Source organism: Molossus molossus, unplaced genomic scaffold (assembly GCF_014108415.1).
Source record: "Molossus molossus isolate mMolMol1 unplaced genomic scaffold, mMolMol1.p scaffold_m16_p_10, whole genome shotgun sequence".
NCBI classification, from domain to species: Eukaryota; Metazoa; Chordata; class Mammalia; order Chiroptera; family Molossidae; genus Molossus; species Molossus molossus.
The window spans coordinates 88,473,413-88,492,437 of NW_023425345.1; the positions used below are offsets into that span (position 1 = coordinate 88,473,413).

At 38.1% G+C, this 19,025-nt stretch overlaps 1 protein-coding gene across 4 annotated transcripts in view; it reads right to left on the reverse strand.

Annotated features, from left to right (window-relative positions):
* EEA1 (early endosome antigen 1) overlaps positions 1–19,025 on the reverse strand; it is a 135,095-nt gene that overhangs the window by 45,322 nt on the left and 70,748 nt on the right. For all 4 annotated transcript variants that reach the window (XM_036252240.1, XM_036252239.1, XM_036252238.1 and 1 more), the window contains one exon: positions 15,103–15,441. In XM_036252240.1, coding sequence (XP_036108133.1) covers positions 15,103–15,441 — 339 coding nt within the window. The remainder of the gene's footprint in view (positions 1–15,102; positions 15,442–19,025) is intronic.

Genomic DNA, 19,025 nt, shown 5'->3' on the forward strand with positions numbered 1-19,025 from the left:
AATACCGTAATTTTCATGACCCAATTAAATTTTAATCACATAAATTATGATGAATCACATAAAAATGTGATTAAACATCACAGCTTCTGGTTTTCTTGCTTTCATAAAAATTATAGTGAGCCAAAGGGTCTTGTTTGGACATAGGTATTGAAATCACTTGAAGAACTTAAAATAACAAAGTGAAAGTTAAAATGAAGACACTCAGGACACACTCAGACACAGTCCACAGTAGTTTTAAACATCACTGTTGGTTTTCCATAATTATGAACCACCACAATTGAATTCTTACATTGGGTACTGAAGAGATCCAAAACATACCAAAGTCCTCAAAATGGCACATAATTTCTAAATAAAACAGAGCAAAGAATTTTTAAAAAAAAATATTAGAGCACCCTCATTCACTAACTCTAAAATTGCCACCCAGTTAAAAGTAAAAGAACAATCTGACCTGTAGCTAAGTAAGAACTATCACTTTCTCAAATTCATTATTTTTTCTAATACCACCAGAAATAACAGTTACTTTCTCTTGGAACTGCGGGGTGGGATGGGGCAGTTCCATTAAAAAAAGAAAAGTTTGTATTGATTTCAAAATAATTACTGCACAAGTGCTGAGAGAAAAGAACAAAAAATAGTTGCGTGGAGATAAGAATGCAGGAGATTTGGAAAGGCCTCTACACTAAGAATGCTTTGACATACCAGCCTCAAAACTCCAAATAAATGTATATGGCTCAGCAAAATTAAAAACATTCTATACAAGTTGCGTTCAATCAAAACTATGTTAAATCTTAAAATATTAAGAATCTGCCCAGCTGATGTGGCTCAGTTGGTTGAGCATCATCCCATGCACCAGAAGGTCACCAGTTTGATTCCCAGTCAGGGGTTGTGGGCTCAGTCCCCAGTAGGGGTGTGTGGGAAGCAGCCAATGAATGCTTCTCTCTCATCTCTCTCTCCTTCTCCCTTCTTCTCTCTGAAATCAATAAAAACATATTTTGAAAAAATTTTAAGAATATATAGCCTGTGTTATATTTATACTTATGTGCTCTATAACTGCATATTTCTACATAAAAATTTACAATTGGCAAGGAAAAAATAAAATTGTATCAGAAAAGTAGACACCCACTATTTTCTTATGCTGTGAAACCACCTGTGGCTATCAAAGTATATGATACCCTTAATTTTTATTTTATTTTTTTTATCCTCACCCAAGGACTTTTTTCCATTTTTTGTTCAGATAGAGTGGGAAGGAGAGAGAGGAAGAGAGAGAGAGAAACATCGACATGAAAGGGACACATCGAGAGGCTGCCTCCCACACGACCCAGCCAGGGCCAGGGACAAACTGCAACTGAGGTAGGTGCCTTTAGCGGGAACTGAACCCGGGTCTCTCTGGACCGCAAGTCAACGCTCTAACCGCTGAGCCAAACCGGCCAGGGCCCCTTAATTTTTTTTAAAAGTTAATTTCTAAAGTAAAACAAACTTCCATCTAACTAAACCAGGAATCAATAACAGTTAAAGACAATGTATTTATTTTATCTTTGTCCTTAGCCAGCACCCTAACATCTGTCTCTTCCTCCTCCTCCTTCACTTTTATTGTTGAAAGTATTACAGATGGGCCCCCTTTTCCCCCCCGCCATGGTTCCCTCTACACTGCTTTCACCCCTCCCTCAAGGCCATCATCACACTATTGTCTGTGTCCATGGGTTATGCATATATGCATATTGTTTCTTTGCTTAATCTCTTCCCACTCCACCCACTTCCCTTTCAGATTTATCAGTGTGTTTGTTCCCTGCTTCCATGTCTCTGGATTCATTTTGTTTGTCAGTTTATTTTATACATTAGATTCCACATAATAAGTGAGATCATGCAATGCTTGTCTTTCTCTGACTGGCTTATTTCACTTAGGATAATACTTTCCAGGTCCCTCCATGCTGTCTCAAATGGTAAGAGATCCTTCTTTCTTACAGCTGCATAGTATTTTCATTACATAAATATACCATAGCTTTTTTATCCACTCATCTACTGATGGGCACTTGGGCTGTTTCCACATCTTAGCTATTGCTAGTAGCATTGCTCTGAACATAGTTAGTGGTGCATGTTATTCTTTCTAATTGGTGTTTCAGAAGTCTTCTGATATATTCCAAGCAGTGGGATCACTGGGTCAAATGGCAGTTTCATTTTTTATTTTTCGAGAAAATTCCATACTATCTTCCATAGGGGCTGCATCATCCAGCATTCCTACCAGCAGTGTACTAGGGATCCCTTTTCTCCACATCCTCACCAGCACTTGTCATTTATTGATTTATTTATGGTAGCCATTCTGGTAGGTGTAAAATGATACCTCATTGTCATACTAATTTGCATCTCTCTGATGATTAGTGACTGAGAATTTTTTTCATATGTCTCTTGAAGAAGTATCTATTTGTTTAGGTCCTTTGTCCATTTTGTAATTGGAGTGTATGTCTTCCTCTTAAGTAGTGTGAGTTCTTTATATATTTTGGAAATTAACCCCTTAAAAGATGTATCATTGGCAAATGTGTTCTCCCATACAGTGAGATACGTTTTCATTTTGTTGATGGTTTACAGTGATACCTCGGTTCTCGAACGCCTCGGTTTTTCGACCAAATGGAGATTCGAGAAACTTTTGTCTCGGAATCCGAACAAATATTTGGAACTCGAACTTCCGAGATGAGCCGAGTTGAGCCGAATGGCGTTCATTCGGCCCAGCGCGCCTTGCTTGCGTCATCAGTGTGAGTGCAGAGAGAGAGTCACGCTTTGTGGAGTCACGCTTTCCTATTGGGTTTCATTGCTTCGGTTCTCGAACAATTCGGTTCTCGACCGTCCTCCTCGAACGAATTATGTTCGAGAACCGAGGTATCACTGTATTTTTCTCTGCAGAAGCTTTTTATTTTGATGTAGTCCCATTTGTTTATTTTTCCTTTGTTTCTCTTGTCCTAGGCACAGTATCAGTGAAAATTCTGCTACATGAGATGTCTAAGACTGCTGCTTATGGTTTCTTCCAGGACTTTTGCTTGCTGGGAATTTATTTTCATTACTACTTAAATTTCTTTAGTTTTTATTGGTCTATTCAAGTTTTCTGATTCTTCCTGATTCAGTTTTGGAAAACTGTATGATTCTAGGAATTTGTCCATTTTCCCCAAGTTGTCTAATTTGTTAACATAGTTGTTTGTAATATGTTCTTACAATTCTTTGTATTTCTGTGGTGTCAGTAATTACTTTATCTCTTTTGTTTCTGATATTATTTATTTGGGTCCTTTCTCTTTGTTTTTTGATGAGTCTGGCTAGAGGTTCATTGATCTTGTTTATCTTTTCAAAGAACCAGCTCTTGGTTTCATTGAACTCTTGTATTGTTTTTTAGTCTCTATGTCATTTATTTCTGCTCTGATCTTTATTATTTCCTTTCTTCTACTTAATGGGCTTTTCTTATTGTTCTCTTTCTAATTCTTTAAGTTGTAGGGTTAAATAGTTTATTAGAGATTTTTCTTGTTTCTTCGGGTAGGCCTGTACTGCTATGAACTTCCCTTTCAGGACTGCTTTTGCTGTGTCCCATAGATTTTGGATTGATGGGTGTTCATTTTCATCTCTTTCCAGAAAGTTATTGATTTGTTCTTTGCTCTCATTGGTAACCCATTCATTGTTTTATAACATGCTATTTAGACTCCATGTGTTTGAATGTGTTTTTGAGAGTTTTTATTGTGGTTGATTTCTAGTTTCATGCCATTGTGATCTGAGAAGATGCTTGATATGATTTCAAACTTCTTGAACTTGTAAAGATTTATTTTGTGTCCTAACATGTGATCTTTTAGAATGTTCCTTGTGTACTTGAGAAGAATGTATGTTCTTCACCTTTAGAATAAAATGTTCTGTAAATCTCAATTAAATCCATCTGACCTAGTATGTCATTTAGGGTCACTGTTTCTTTGTTGATTTTTTGTTTTGGAAGTCAGTGAAATGTTTAAGTCCCCTACCCATTCAGCTACCCTATGTCCTTTTCTTGTTGTTAATCCTCACTGGAGGATTTTTTTTTTCATTGATTTTTAGAGAGAGTGGAAGGGGAAGTAGGGAAAGAGGGAGGAAGAGAGAAAGAGAGAAAGCAACATCAATGTGAGAGACACACATTGATTGGTTGCCTCCCACATGCACCCCAACTGGGGTATTGCTGTTGACCTCTCCCTTAAAGTCCTCCAAAATTTTTTTTTATATATTTAGGTGCTCCTATATTGGGTGTATATATATGTTTACCAGTGTTATATCCTCCTATTGAATTGATCCCTTTAGTATTATGTAATGACCTTCTTTGTCTCTTTTTATGACCTTTGCTTTAATGTCTATTTTTGTCAGGTATAGGTATTGCTACCCCTACTTTTTGTTTGTTTCTATTTTTTTCTGTCCCTTCCCTTTCCCTATGTGAGTCTCTTTTGATCTGAAGTGAATCTCTTGTAAACAGAATACACATGGGTCATATTTTCTTACCCATTCAGCTACCCTATGTCCCTTTCTTGTTGTTAATCCTCACTGGAGGATTTTTTTTTTTTCATTGATTTTTAGAGAGAGTGGAAGGGAAGTAGCAAAAGAGGGAGGAAGAGAGAAAGAGAGAAAGCAACATCAATGTGAGAGACACACATTGATTGGTTGCCTCCCACATGCACCCCAACTGGGGTCAGGAATCAAACCTGAAACCCAAGTACATGCCCCAGACCAGGATTTGAACCCATGACCCTTCAGTGTGCAGGCCATCACGCTAACCACTGAGCAACACCAGCCAGGGATTCCCTATGTCTTTTGAGTGGAGCATTTAATCCATTTACAATTAAGGTTATTAGTGACAGGTACTTATTTACTGCCATTCTTATTCTTTATGCTTATGTTTCTATATATATCTCTTATTATTATTACAGCAGTCCCTTTAACATTTCTTGCAATGCTGGTTGGGTTGTAATAAATTCTTTTAACCTTTTTTGTCTGGGAAGCTCTTTATTTCACCTTCTATTTTGAATGATAGCCTTGCTGTATAGAGTAGTCTTGGTTTCAGATCCTTGCTTTGCATTATCTTGAATACTTCATACCATTCCCTTGTGGCCTGTAGTGTTTCAGTTGAGAATGATCTGACAGCCTTATGGGAGCTCCTTTGTAGGTAACAAATTGCTTTTCTCTTGCTGCCTTTAAGATTCTCTCCTTGGCTTTAATTTTTTGCATTTTAATTATGATGTGTCTTGGCATGGGCCTCTTTGGGTTCTTCTTGCTTGGGACTCTGTGTTTTCTGAGCTTGTGTGACTTTTTTCTTCACCAGATTAGGAATATTTTCTGCCATTATTGCTTCAAACAGGCTCTCTATCCCATGTTCACTTTTTTCTCCTTTTGGTACTCCTGTGATGTGGATATTGTTACATTTCATATTATCTCACAGTGCCCTTAAACTGTTGTCAAGTTTTTTAATTTTTTTTTTTTTTTTTACTTTTTGCTTCTCTGATTGAGTGATTTTTGCTAGCCTGCCTTCTAATTCACTAATCCAATCCTTGGCTTCTTCTAATCTGCTATTTATTCCATATAATTTATTCTTTATTTCTGCTATGTCATTCTTTATTTCTGACTGGTTGTTTTTCATAGTTTCTATATTTGCATGCTGGTGAGCATCCTTATAATCATTACTCTGAACACTATATCTGATAAATTGCTTATCTCCATTTCATTCCGCTCTTCTGGAGAATTCTCTTGTTCTTTCATTTGGGGATTGTTTCTTTTTCTCCCCATTTTGGCTGCCTGTTTGGTTTGTTTCTCTGTATTAGGTAGATCTGCTAGCACTCCCAGTTTTTGTAAGGTGGCCCTATGTAGAAGGTGACCTGTGAGATGCAATGGCATGGACTCCCTGATCACCAGACCTGGGCACTCTAATAATGTCCCTTGTGCATGTTGTGTGTGCCCTCCTGTTGAAATTGAGTCTTAACTGCTATTGGTGCATTCATGCATGGGCTTGACAATCAGGCTGGCTGACAGAAAGGCTCAATACCCAACACAGCATGCAGACTGCTATGCAGGTGCTTTTCACATGAAGCAGAATTTGCCTCAACAGGGTTTGGAGCCTGCCAATATCTCCCTGTGAAAATACTGCTTACAAAGCTTATTGGATCCTGCTCTGTCATTGCCTGAAGCTAGCCACTGGGTTTATTGGTTTGGGGCTTCTTCAGAGGGTCTCTGGTACAGCTAATGTCAGACACTGAGACATTGTTTATGACTGGCCCTAAGTACCCTGTCTGGAGCTAGAGATCCACAGTTTGTTGTTCCATTTGCTGGGGCAGGGTGCATGTGGATAGGCCCAAGCTGCACAACTAGTTCTGCTTTTATTAGCCCTGGGTCCAGGAGCAGGTCGGGCAAATACTCAAAGCACCCAGAGAACCACCTCTGCCTACAGTCTGACTGTTAGTCTCAGTCACTTAATGACCCTCAGGCTGTAGTCTATAACAGGGTGTAAACTCCACAGGGTGGGCAAGAGGGTTTCCAATGGGTGGGGCAACTGCTTCTCCCCAGGCTAAAGCTGCCTGGATGGCAAGTTCTGCCTGAGAAAGATGGCTTCTGCAGGATGGGAAAATTACTCAGCATAGGGGTCCTGGCGACTGTCTTCCCAGCTCAATCCTCAGGGCCACCAACCCCAGCCTCCCCTCACATGGCTCTAATCCACTCTGCTTTCTGCTAGAGCCCGAGGTGAGTAACTGCAAACAAAACTTAGTGCACTGGCCCTTTAAGAGAGTGTCTGTGTTTCTAGCCATCTCTCCCTGCCAGGCAGAACCTCCAATGTTTTTCACAGCCAGATGTTATGTGGGTACTTTTCCTGGTTCTGTTATTCTGGGCTGGGGAGTCCAGTTTGGGGTTTAGACCCCAGACTTGTCAGGGAGACTCCTACAGCTGAGCTATCCCTCTGGAACTTTAGCTGCTGCCTGTGGGAGCCCAGCCAGCCCTCTTGTGCCTCGCACTTCCTGCCAGTCTTGCTGTGGACCCCTCTTTACATCCTTGGTTATAAGGGTTCTCTTTAGCTGGTCCTCAGTTGGTTATTCAGAATGATTTTTCTATATTATAGTTGTAATTTCAGTTTGATTCTAGGAGATGATCAGTGCAGCTTCTTCATCTGTCACTATCTTGGAATCTTCTTTATTCTTCATCTTAAAATGCAGTGAGTTAGCACGATAATAACTACCTAAACTTTCTCCTTCTCAGTAAAAGAACTCAGCCCCATCCGGATAGGTAAAAGCAAAGGTGGCCTTCAAAGTAAACTCATATTTCCAGCATCTAAGTGCTCTATCTCTTACAAACAGGCATCACTCATATCTAGTTCCTAAACTTGCTCAATAAGAATCTCCTGTTATTTTTGTTAATACACAGATAATCAGATTTATTCCCTAGAAATTTAGACTTATGATATTTAGATTCAGAAGAGTTCAGAAATCACTTGCCAAAAAGTAAAACTTTAAAAAGCAGGAGTTTTCGCCCTGGCCAGCTTGGCTCAGCGGTTGAGTGTCGGCTTGTGGACCAGAGAGTCCTGGGTTCGGTTCCCGCTAGAGGCACATACCACTAAATAAATAAACAAAAAGCAGGAGTTTTCCATCTCAACTGCCCAGTACAATCACAAGGGAAATGTTTAAATATATCAATGTCCAGGCATATGCCAGAGATATTTAATTGGATCAAGGGTGAGGCTTTGATACTGGTAATTTTTAAATATCCCCAGGTGATTCTGATGTGCAGAGTTGAGAACCATTGAATTAAAGTTAACTATTGCTCTAAAATATCTAATGGGGGTGAGAAAAAAGATATGCATTTTTAATAATTTTGTCATTCATTACTGTATGATTCTTGATAAATTCCTAAACTTAAATAAAGAAATGCATCTCAAGTCGAAGCTGCCCAAGAGTGGCAGCAGGCCAAAATCACTTACACAATGATACTATACCATTTTAGAGTAAATATGTTAAAGAAAATGAGGTTAAAAGTAAAATTAGAAGGCGAAGTGGCGCAGCTCCCAAGTGGGCTTGTGGGAGGAGACTGGAATGTGACCGCAGCGCTGGCAGCTCCGGGAAACTCTAGTTCCCTTAGGGTGAGCAGGAGGTGGCCCTCACCCTGAGTTCCTCAGCATGCGTGGGCACCCAGGGCGATCTTCCCTGGCACCCAATGTGCGCTCTAATATCTGCATCTGTCCAGAGGCCTCTCCCATGGAGGAGGCCTTCCCAGGCCAGCAGAGAGTCTCTGTGTGGCTGAGAAAACAAGGTGGCCACGGGAACTGCGAACCTGCTGTATAAGGATTGCATGAAGTGGAGGGAAGAACTTTCTAAATTCAACAAGATCTATACATTTGATTATCATCTGAATGGCCAGAATGTTACCATGCTAATCACTTTGGTTTCTGGACATTTGTTGGCTCATGATTTCCAGATATAGTTTCATTAATGGCAGAACTGAAATCCCCTTGTCCTCTTTGGAGCAGAAATTGAAAAGTATTGCCCAGAGAACTTTGTAGACATCAAGAAAACTCTAGAACAAGAGAGTTGGCAGTGTCTGGCCCTGGTGATCTGGACTGTGATAAAGAAGGTGAAAATACCGGGTTTGGGATTATCCACGTGTGTAAGGCTGTGACGCCCAGTCTTCAGGTGTTGAGAACCTGTTTCTCTAAGATCACCCCCAAGCCATCAGGATAGCCTATGAAAACCTGACCATGCTCAATCAGAGAATGAGTGATGCTGTGGACATGAGACAAAAGCCAGACCTTAGGATCTGAGCTTCCTTCACTAGGATCCAGACATGAGGCCTCAGAAGATTTTTTTCGAGGGGCTGGCAGATCAGCTGATCAGTTATGGTAGCTGCCAGTTCCCAACACTGGAGTTTGTGGTGGAGAGGTTTAAAGTCAATCAGCCTTCTGTGCCAGAATCTTCCACAAAATTAAAGTAACTCATGACCACAAAGGTGGCATCGTAGAATTGAGTAGGAAAAGGCATCTTCTCTTTAACTGCAGGCTTGTCTTGTCCTCTTATCAGCTGGACATGGAAGATCTCCGGACGACTGTGGTGGAGGTCAGTTCTAAGACAAAAAGCAAGTGGAGGCTTCAAGCTGTGGACACTGAGGAGCTTGAAAGCTGGCTTCACAACAGTTGAGAATAAATGCTGAAGAAACCATGAGAATTGCCCAAAAGCTCTACACTCAAGGGTACATCAGTTATCTTAGAACTAAAACAAACATTTTCCCCAGAGACTTAAATCCGACAGCACTGATGGAGAAGCAGACCCCAGATCTATACTGGGGATTCTTTGCCCAGAGCATTCTAGAGCAGACTGCCCCACCCCATGCAAAAGAAACAAGTTTGACCAAGCTCACCCTCCCATCCACCCCACCAAATACACCAGCAGCTTGCAGAAAAGAGATGTCAATGTCAAAATTCTCCTATTTCACAATCTTCTGTCTGGCTTCCCTGAAAGACTTCATGGGATATGAACAGAGTCTGTATGAGTATATCATTTACCATTTCCTAGCTTGCTGCTCCCAGGATGCTCAGAGGCAGGAGACTGTCATGGAGATTGACATCTCTCAAGAACGCTTTGTGGCCCATAGTCTGGTGATTCTGGTCAAAAACTATCTGGATGTATACCCATATAATCACTAGAGTGACAAGTAATAAATCATAGGTGAAGTCAGAGGTTGAAATCCATGTCTGACCTCATAAGCCTCAAGAAGAAGGGGATGACAGTCGTGTTCCCAACCCTAGAGTCATTGCATGGACCGGGACATGTTCTTTGAACTGGAAGTTGTCTTTTGCCTGAGTACCATGGCGGAATGACTTCATTAATGCTTCTCCCTGTCTATGAGAGAGGCTCGGCTTTCATCCCAGCACTGTGGAGGGGATGGACAGGGAGACAAGTCCACCTCAGCTGCTTACTGAAGCTGACCTCATTGCCCTCATGCAGAAGCATGGCATTGGTCAGCAGCTCATCATCATGGTAACTAGCTGCTGGCTTTTAAGCACAACAACTCTAATGAGGGTGTTACATTGTGGACCCTACTTTATAACTATAGTGAGGCTTAGAGAAGTTAAACTTAACCTAAGGTCACAAAGTGTGTGAGTGATTAAAATGTAGGTCCAAATAACTCCACAGTCAATGCTCTTAACCGCTGCTCTAACCGATCCATACACAGGTACCTCAGCATTACTGCTGGTTTGGTTCCAGAGCACTGCAATAAAATCAGTCACACGAATTTTTTGGTTTCACAACACAAATAAAAGTCAGGTTTACACTATACTGTAGTCTATTAAGTAAGCCATAGTATTATGTCTAAAAAAAACAATGTATATACTTTAATTAAAAAATACTTTATTGCTAAAGATGCTAACTCTCTGAGACTACAGAGAGCTGTAATGCTTTACTGATGGAGGGTCTTGCCTCAATGTTGATGTAAACATAGTATCTGTGAAGTGCAATACAATGAGGGGTGCTGCCCTGGCCGGTTTGGCTCAGCAGTTAGAGCATCGGCCTGCGGTCCAGAGAGACCCGGGTTCGGTTCCCGCTAAGGGCACGTACCTCGGTTGCAGTTTGTCCCCGGCCCTGGTCGGTTGTGCGGGTGGCAGCCACTCGATGTGTTCCTTTCACATCAATGTTTCTCTCTCTCTCTCTGTTCCTCTCTCTCCCTCCCACTCTACCTGAACAAAAAATTTAAAAATGTCCTCGGGTGAGGATAAAAAAAAAAAATTAAAAAAAAATAAAAATAAAAATAAAATGAGGGGTGCTATAAAGACAGATATTTCCCACATGTCTCAGCTGGGAGCAGGGGTTGCCATAGACTCAGTATCTTTGGCCCATGCTGGGATTTGTTATTTTTGCTTTGTTTTAAATAAGGTACCAACATGTAAAACTTGAGAAACTCCACATAAAAAGCTGTCTCTTCATCTTTGGAAGTATCAGAAGGTCTGGCAGCCTGAGCTTTCACTCCCACACAGACAGCTGTGTGGGTCTGAGTGGCAGCCATCTTCTCTAGATGTCATTCTCCACTGCTGACAGTGGGCTCCCCCCACCTCTCATTACAGGCCAGGCCCCTGGGGGGTCTCCGCTTGCACCCTGTTATTGGCCATGTGTGGCCATATTCTTAGATTTTTGTTAAAGTACTTCCCATAATTGTTTAGAAATTAGAAAGGAGATTTCTATAGTGTCAGAGGGGTACTAGATTTATCAGGGTAATCATTTAACAAGTTATATAAATGTTTAATTACTTGGTTGTACACCTGAAGCTAATATAATATTGTACATCAACTAAAAAATTAAAATATATATGTGTGTGTGTGTGTGTGTGTGTGTGTGTGTATATATATACACACACACATATATATATTTTTTGGTACGTGCCACTAGCAGGAACCAAACCCAGGACTCTGTGGTCCACAGGCCAAGGTTCCAACCACTGAACCAAACCAGCCAGGGCTAAAAAATATTTTTTATAAAGTAAAAATAATAGTCTGGTGGTGCAGTTCAGTGGCTGAGCATCGACCCATGCACCAAGAGGTCACCGGTTCGATTCCCAGTCAGGGCACATGCCCAGGTTGTGGGCCCAACCCCAGTGGGGGGCATGCAGGAAGCGGCCAATCAATGTACTCTCTCATCAATCTCTATCTCTATCGTTTATATCTCTCTTTCTCCCTCTCCCTTTCTCTCTCTCAAATCAATAAAGAAAAAAAAAAAGTAAAAATATACACACTGAAATTATTAATAGACTGGCCCACCTTAAAGCCCCATTTTGAGATATATACATATATGTATATGTTCTTTAGTAAATTCACTTTTGTAAATTTACATCATTTTGTTGTTGTTAATCCTCACATGAGAATATTTTTCCATTGATTTTTAGATAAAGTGGAAGAGAGAAAGAAACACTAATGTGAGACACATTGATTGGTCACCTCCTGCACAACCCCGAACAGGGCCAGGGATCAAACGTGCAACCCAGGTACATGCCCCTGACTGGGAATCGCACCCACAACCCTTTAGTTCACAAGCTGATGCTCTAACTACTGAGCCAAACCAGCCAGGGCTACACATAATTCTTTATTTGTTATATTTCTAATAATGCTTACTATGTGCCAAGCCCTATTTTACAAGCTTCACAAGTAGTAACTAATTTAATCTTTATGATAACCCTATAAAGACAGTTCCATTATTATCCTCATATTATAGATGAGCAAAATGAAGTACAAATTAAATAACTTGCCTGAGATCACACAATTTGTGGGCTACAGAACTAGAACTTGCGCAGTTGGTTCTTAAATCCACAGATAAACCACTATGCTATTCAAGATGGCATGTGTGATCATTTTTAAAAGTAAAATTGATGACATCTAATCTCTTAATTAAGTAACAAATCATTATCTGCACATCTGTGGCTATTTTAGAAGTGTTCATAAACACAAATATGAAGAATATAGGTTACTTTGTTTCTTTGTTGACAATTGCCAACTAATTTTGTCAGCACTGAAATGAATGCTGAATATGATACAGTGGAGAGCAAAACAAACCCAGTTCATGCCTATACACTTTAAGGATATTGAAAAAAATGTTTAAGGTGAGGTTCACTTCCGTTCTTCCAACAAATAGTTACTGAAAGCTTTAAGTATAGAGGTGGATAGAGTACAGAATAAAATGAATTCCTCACATTAAGAAGCTCAGAGTCCAATGGGAATTGTAGACAACATAGAAGTAAACAAAAAACTAATATACAACATAAAGTGTTATAAAGAATAAGAAAGAAGAAGCTTGCTGAAATAAAGAAGAGGTCACACTATATGGGAAACAACCTATTCAAATAGGATAGTCCCAGAAGGCTTTATTTGGAAAATGACACTTGAGCCAGCCTTGTGAAGAACTGCAGTCAAGAGCACACTAAGAAGAAAACACAGGCAGAGGACCTAAGGCAGGAAAGCACTTTAAGTGCTGGTGTGTCTGAGGAACGGAAAGAAGACCAGCATGGCTTCACGGTGGTAGGAGATACATTTGAAGACACGGTGTGGGCCATACTACATTCAGAGGCTTACATACCAAATTAAGACATTTGGTTTCAATTCAAAGTGTAATGCAAATAGCAGGGTTAAGCAGAAGAATAGTGGTATCCTTCATGTTTTAAAAAGATGTCTCTGGCTTCAGTGTGGAGAACAGATCAAGGTCACTAGAAGAAGAAAAACTTGTAAGAAGGCTAGTACAGTAGCCCAGGTCAGCATGATGGAGACTTAGGTTAAGGGTGGTAGCAGTGTAGATGAAAAGAAGTGGACAGATTTGAAACATACTTTGATGGTAGAATCCAGACAGCATGCTGAAAGAAAGAAGATAAATGGTATCACTTCAAGGTCTTCAATATGACCTCTTTATTTTGTACAGAACTGTGATCAAGCCCAATAATCACATACTCAAGTCTTCGTATAAAAATATGCTTGATTAGGTTCTCAAAAATTCCTAATGCCCTTCCATATACTGACAACCAAATAAAGCCCAAATTTCTCAGCCTGCTTTTCCAGACCCTACATATAAGTCCCAAATACTCTTCCACAATAGTCCAACTCCAATTACACATATCTTATTCTAAGAGCAAATCAGTGCCCCTTCCTGGTTCTTACAATACTTTCCTGCCACTAGTTGACTCTCACTAATCCTTCTGCCAGGAAGCCCCTCCTGCCTTTGAACTCTACTGGCCAAAACCTATCCACTGCTCACAATTTCAAGCACCACTTCTCTCTTATACAAAGCTTGTTCTGACCACATAACTGGACTAAATAATTACATAATATGAAATACTAGGGGGGGAGGGAAACAGGAGAGGAACTCCCCCAAATTCTCACAGCATATGCGATAATTTTATTATAATTCTCATGTTCTTTAGTAAATGATAGTACTAGCCTTATCCTCGATGACGTTTACATACTTATTTATAGTAGGTAATGTATCCTTTTCCATTTCTGTATCTCCTAACAATAAGGCATGGCATCTTTTAGAAACCATAAATGCCCAATTAGTTTATCTGAAATGAAAGTCAAATATCTAAGCTATTTTTAAGTTATTCACTGATATTCCCAAGCCTCTGTTTCTTTCCATTATGAATGCCTATATTTATTTATTCACTAAAACATGTGCTGATAAACAAGCAATGTGCCAGGTAGTGAAGATAAAAAAAATGAGTAAGACATGGTCTTTGTACCCAAAGAGTTCAGAGTCTAGTGAAGAAAAACGTATGGTAATATAACAATACTGTGGCGAGTAAAACAATCAAGATATGTACACGTTTAAGCCATCTTTTGGGGGAGCTTAGAAGTGGCATTGTTCAGAAACAGATTTTTAGAAAAGTAACAAGTGAAATAAGTATTATTTACCAAGTAGAAGAAGAATAGGAAGAATATCTCAAGCCAAGAAGACAGAAAAATTGATGCCACAAAACAAGTATCACTACCATTTAAGTGAAAATGAACATCAGCAAAAAACTGGCTGAGGACTTTGTTCCCCCCAAAATTTCCATTTTTCAATCAACTTTTAATATTATCTATAAGAAATAACTAGAATACATAATTTAAAAATTAAGTTAATGGCAAAGTCAAAACTTGTATTAAACTTCATCTGACAGACATTATTTATAAGAAATAGCTGTTAGGACTAATACGTTTTCTTCTTTTAAAATATCTAAGTTTTATATTATTGGTGTAAAAATAATTATATTTTAAAATTTTAGTGAGAAAAAAATATTTTAAATTAAAGAATGGTCAACAATTTGAATTAATTACAAAAGCTAATACCTGCTGAGAGTACCTACCATGAGCCAGGTACCATCCTAAGCAATTATATGTATTAAGTCATAAACACGTCACAACATTACTATATGATAGATAATATCATTTTTTCCTCCTTTTAAAGGAAATTAAAATGAAAGGAAATGAGATCTGACACAATAGTACAGTTGTGAAAATTAAAAGTTAATTTTTTAAAATGAGAATTTTTTAATGAACTATATTATGATCAAATAACCATCGGGCATTAAGAAGAAACCATAGGAGGTATTGCAATAAACACAAGTCACATCTCTTACCTGATTAATTTCACTTTGTAGTTGCAACCCATGCTGCTCTTTCTCTTCTCTCTGTTGTTGGAGCTGTTTAAACTCTGCCTTAAGGTGCTGGTACTTAGTCTCTACTTCTGATAATTCTTCTTTGAGTTTTTGAGTAGCTTCTCCCTTTTCGCCTAATTCTGCCTGTATTCTCTGCAATGAGGTTTCCGATGCAGATAATCTTGACTGAAGCTGTTGACAATCTAGGTCTTTTTGATGAAGGCTTGCTTGTATATTCTTTTTACTCACACATTCCTCATTATGTTTCTCTTCTAGCTGAGTATAGTCGAGTTCTTTCTTCAGCAATTTTTCAGTCAAGGTCTGAAATATCAAGTCAATGATTTATTTCCTTTTCTAATATTTTTAATTATTCTAATTATTCAAATAATTTATACAGCTGTATCATCTCCTAGTAAATATTTTAGTCAATATTACAATACAAAAACAGAAAAAATATTCTAATTAAGAAGAATTAAATTATTACATAGTAACATGATTTTACTATAGGTCCACTTTACTAAACCCTTTAATATAATTTAAGAATTATCAACAAAATTTTGACATAAAATAAAAACCCTAAAATCTACTAGATTGGTTAGGGTAAGTTTATATTTGAGTTAACAAATAAGCCCTGGACAGTTTGGCTCAGCAGTCAGAGCGTCGGTCTGCGGTCCAGAGAGACCCAGGTTCGGTTCCCGCTAAGGGCACATACCTCGGTTGCAGTTTGTCCCCGACCCTAGTTGGTCGTGTGGGTGGCAACCACTTGATGTGTCCCTTTCACGTCGATGTTTCTCTCTCTCTCTCTTCCTGTCTCTCCCTCCCACTCTATCTGAACAAAAAATGGAAAAAAAATAAAAATAATAATAATAATAATAAAACTACCCTTCTAGCATCAAAAGTATCTTGAATAACAATATACTATAGAAATTCTGAGTTCTGGCTTTGCAGTTTCATAGTTGATAAGTGTTTTATCAGCATAATACTACCATTCATTGCTCTAGTATGCCTGATTTACTCATTCCTTATTTTTGTTCTTCTTGATAAGAACCATTTTTTAAGAATCAGGAGTTTAAGACCAATTCAGATTTCTAAATATATTAAAATAGTGATATAAAAATATCACCTGCTTTATATTTTGTTATTTCATTTAATACTATCAAGTATAAACTATAAAAATGATACCACCAATCAAAAATACGAATAACAGCCCTGGCCAGTTTGGCTCAGCGGTTAGAGCGTTGGCCTGCGGTCTGGCGAGACCCGGGTTCGGTTCCCGCTAAGGGCACGTACTTCGGTTGCAGTTTGTCCCCGGCCCTGGTTGGTCGTGAGGGTGGCAGCCACTTGATGTGTCCCTTCACGTCGATGTTTCTGTCTGTCTCTCCCTTCCTCTCTCTCCCTCCCACTCTATCTGTACAAAAAATGGAAAAATATCCTCGGGTGAGGATAAAAAAAAAAAAAAAAAAATACGAATAACAACACTAATCAAATGTCAAAGTCTGGTGTCAGTGGAGTTGTTAACAATATTGAATATTTTAAGTCAACACACTTACACATGAAATATGAATTAGAATTTTGACTCAACTGTGTAAGAAAGAGCCACAATAAGAAGCCACTATAAGCACCTGGAGAGTCGATCCCTAGACATTTATTTTACTCAGTTTTTATATTCAGTGTGCTAGAAGAAAATAATACAGAAATCATAGGGGACAATCAAAGCCTCTGGCCTTTAATCTATATGACTATAATCTAAATGAAACACGCACATTTAAAAAAATACTTTTCTAAGAAAGTTAAAGCAATGTGCAAGCAAATACAGATTACTACAAAACTTGTGTCAAGTTTCTTAAGTGCATAATTTTTTTAAAAATAAAATAAGCACAGTAAGGTGAAGCTAACTAGTAAGTTCCGATCACCAAAAAAATAAAGTGTGAGCTTGGTAAAGTGGTGAGAGAAGTTAGTAATAGATACACATGACTCATGCCGTCTGCTCTATACAAAAAGACATAAACATATAAAAAGACAGAATGGACAGACAAAACAAGTTGCATGTGGGGAAACAGTAAACACGATTACCTCAAGGGGAGTATAAATCTAGGCACCAAAGAGGGAAATACAGCAGTAACTTATCTAAGAAGAAGTGCATTAATGCAAATTATCAAGGAGGAATATACTGTAGAAAAAAGCAGTGTCCAAAAAGATGACAGAAGCATATACATATATGAGACAAGGTGGGAAAAACCTTAACAGTAAGAAGAGCAACCAGAAACTCGCAACAATATTAGCCAAAAGATGTGTGCCTTGACCAATCAACAGAAATAGAAATAAGAGGTAGGGAAGCCAAAAACTAGAGGAAAAAATAATACTTTTAAGTCAAACTATATGTTAGAAAAATCCTTTTCATAAACATTTCTGTGTGTTACTAGTAACTGCAAATCTTTCTTGACATAATTTTACATTTTCTTTTTTAAGAAAATAACATTTATTTTAGAATTTGTAGGCTGTTAAATCTATTCATTGATCTATAAATGTGTTGGATCATTTTATAGAAAATTCTAAATTATTAAATTTCATGAATGCAACCATGCTCACAAATACTTAGAACTTGAGCAAGATATAATTTTAAAACATGCTACAAAAATTAAGGCTTGTAATAAGTTATTCTTCTTCCCCACGGGCTTACTTATAAAGTGACCAAGAAATCCCACCAGTTCTATAAATAAAGGACCCCTCAGACATCTTCATTCTTTAAGAAGCAAAAATATGTAACAACTGTCGATTGTTTAAAATTCACTTGTCCTAAAAAAATTAATCAAAATCTACCTGCTTTATTTCTTAGGTGGGATAATTACATTTTCTTTAAAAGAACCTAAACCACGTTCTTTTGTAAGAACCTAATCCACTTACACTGTATAGTTTTTACATGCAAAAAAAGGCTAAATATATTTAACACTAAAAACTGTTCATTCTTATTATGGTTTTCCCATAGAATCTGAAGCAAAACAATACAGTGAATACATGGTTTTTGAAGATTGATTTTTTTTAAAGTACAGTAGAATCCATTAAAGGAAATAATAATAGCATATACACTTCTCCATATTAGTTCTTACAATACAATATGAGATAGATATTATTATATCCCCATTCTACAGGCAAGGAAGCTACAGTTGAAAGAGCCCAATATGACTTGGCCAAGTGGAAGAGTCACATATTATGATTTTAAGTCCAATAAATTTTTCACAACACAATTTAGATCCTCAACGAGTCAAATTGTGCTTTCCAAAATATATCCTATTCAAGTTTAAATTATAAAATGAATGTTAAGCCTAACCCATAACATAATTATCATTTGGGTAAGTAAAATTCTTTCCTTGTAAATGTCTAGTCCTCTTTTGATTTTTTTACCAATTGTTCTTGCAACATGTTTTCTTACAGAGTCAATTTCCCTGTTTTAGGCTCCATTATTCACTTGTTACTTGCCCAGGTAATGCGAATGAATGCAAAAAAAAAAAAAATTGCATTTTTGTACATGCTTAATAGCTTACAAAGTAGTTTCAGGGGTCTCATCTTATTTGTTCCTCAAAACAATTTGGTGAGAAAGAATAAACTGACCTACTTGTAGCTCTCCAACATCTCATATTTTGTGCTCTTACATTACATTTCCCCATACCTCTTGTATATCTAGCTCTCAAAATAAAATGTCATTAACCTTGTGCCATGTAAAATGCTCTTTAAAATCCTTAAAGACTAATTTAAAACATTATGTCTAGGCAGAAAGTTAGAAAAACTCCCACCTTGGTCCTGACCCAGTTCTGTATCACAACACTTACCAATAAAAACAAAAATAAACCTTCACTGAGGTGCTTATTTAAATACCATAAACTGGTCTAAGCACTATTAATTTTTTA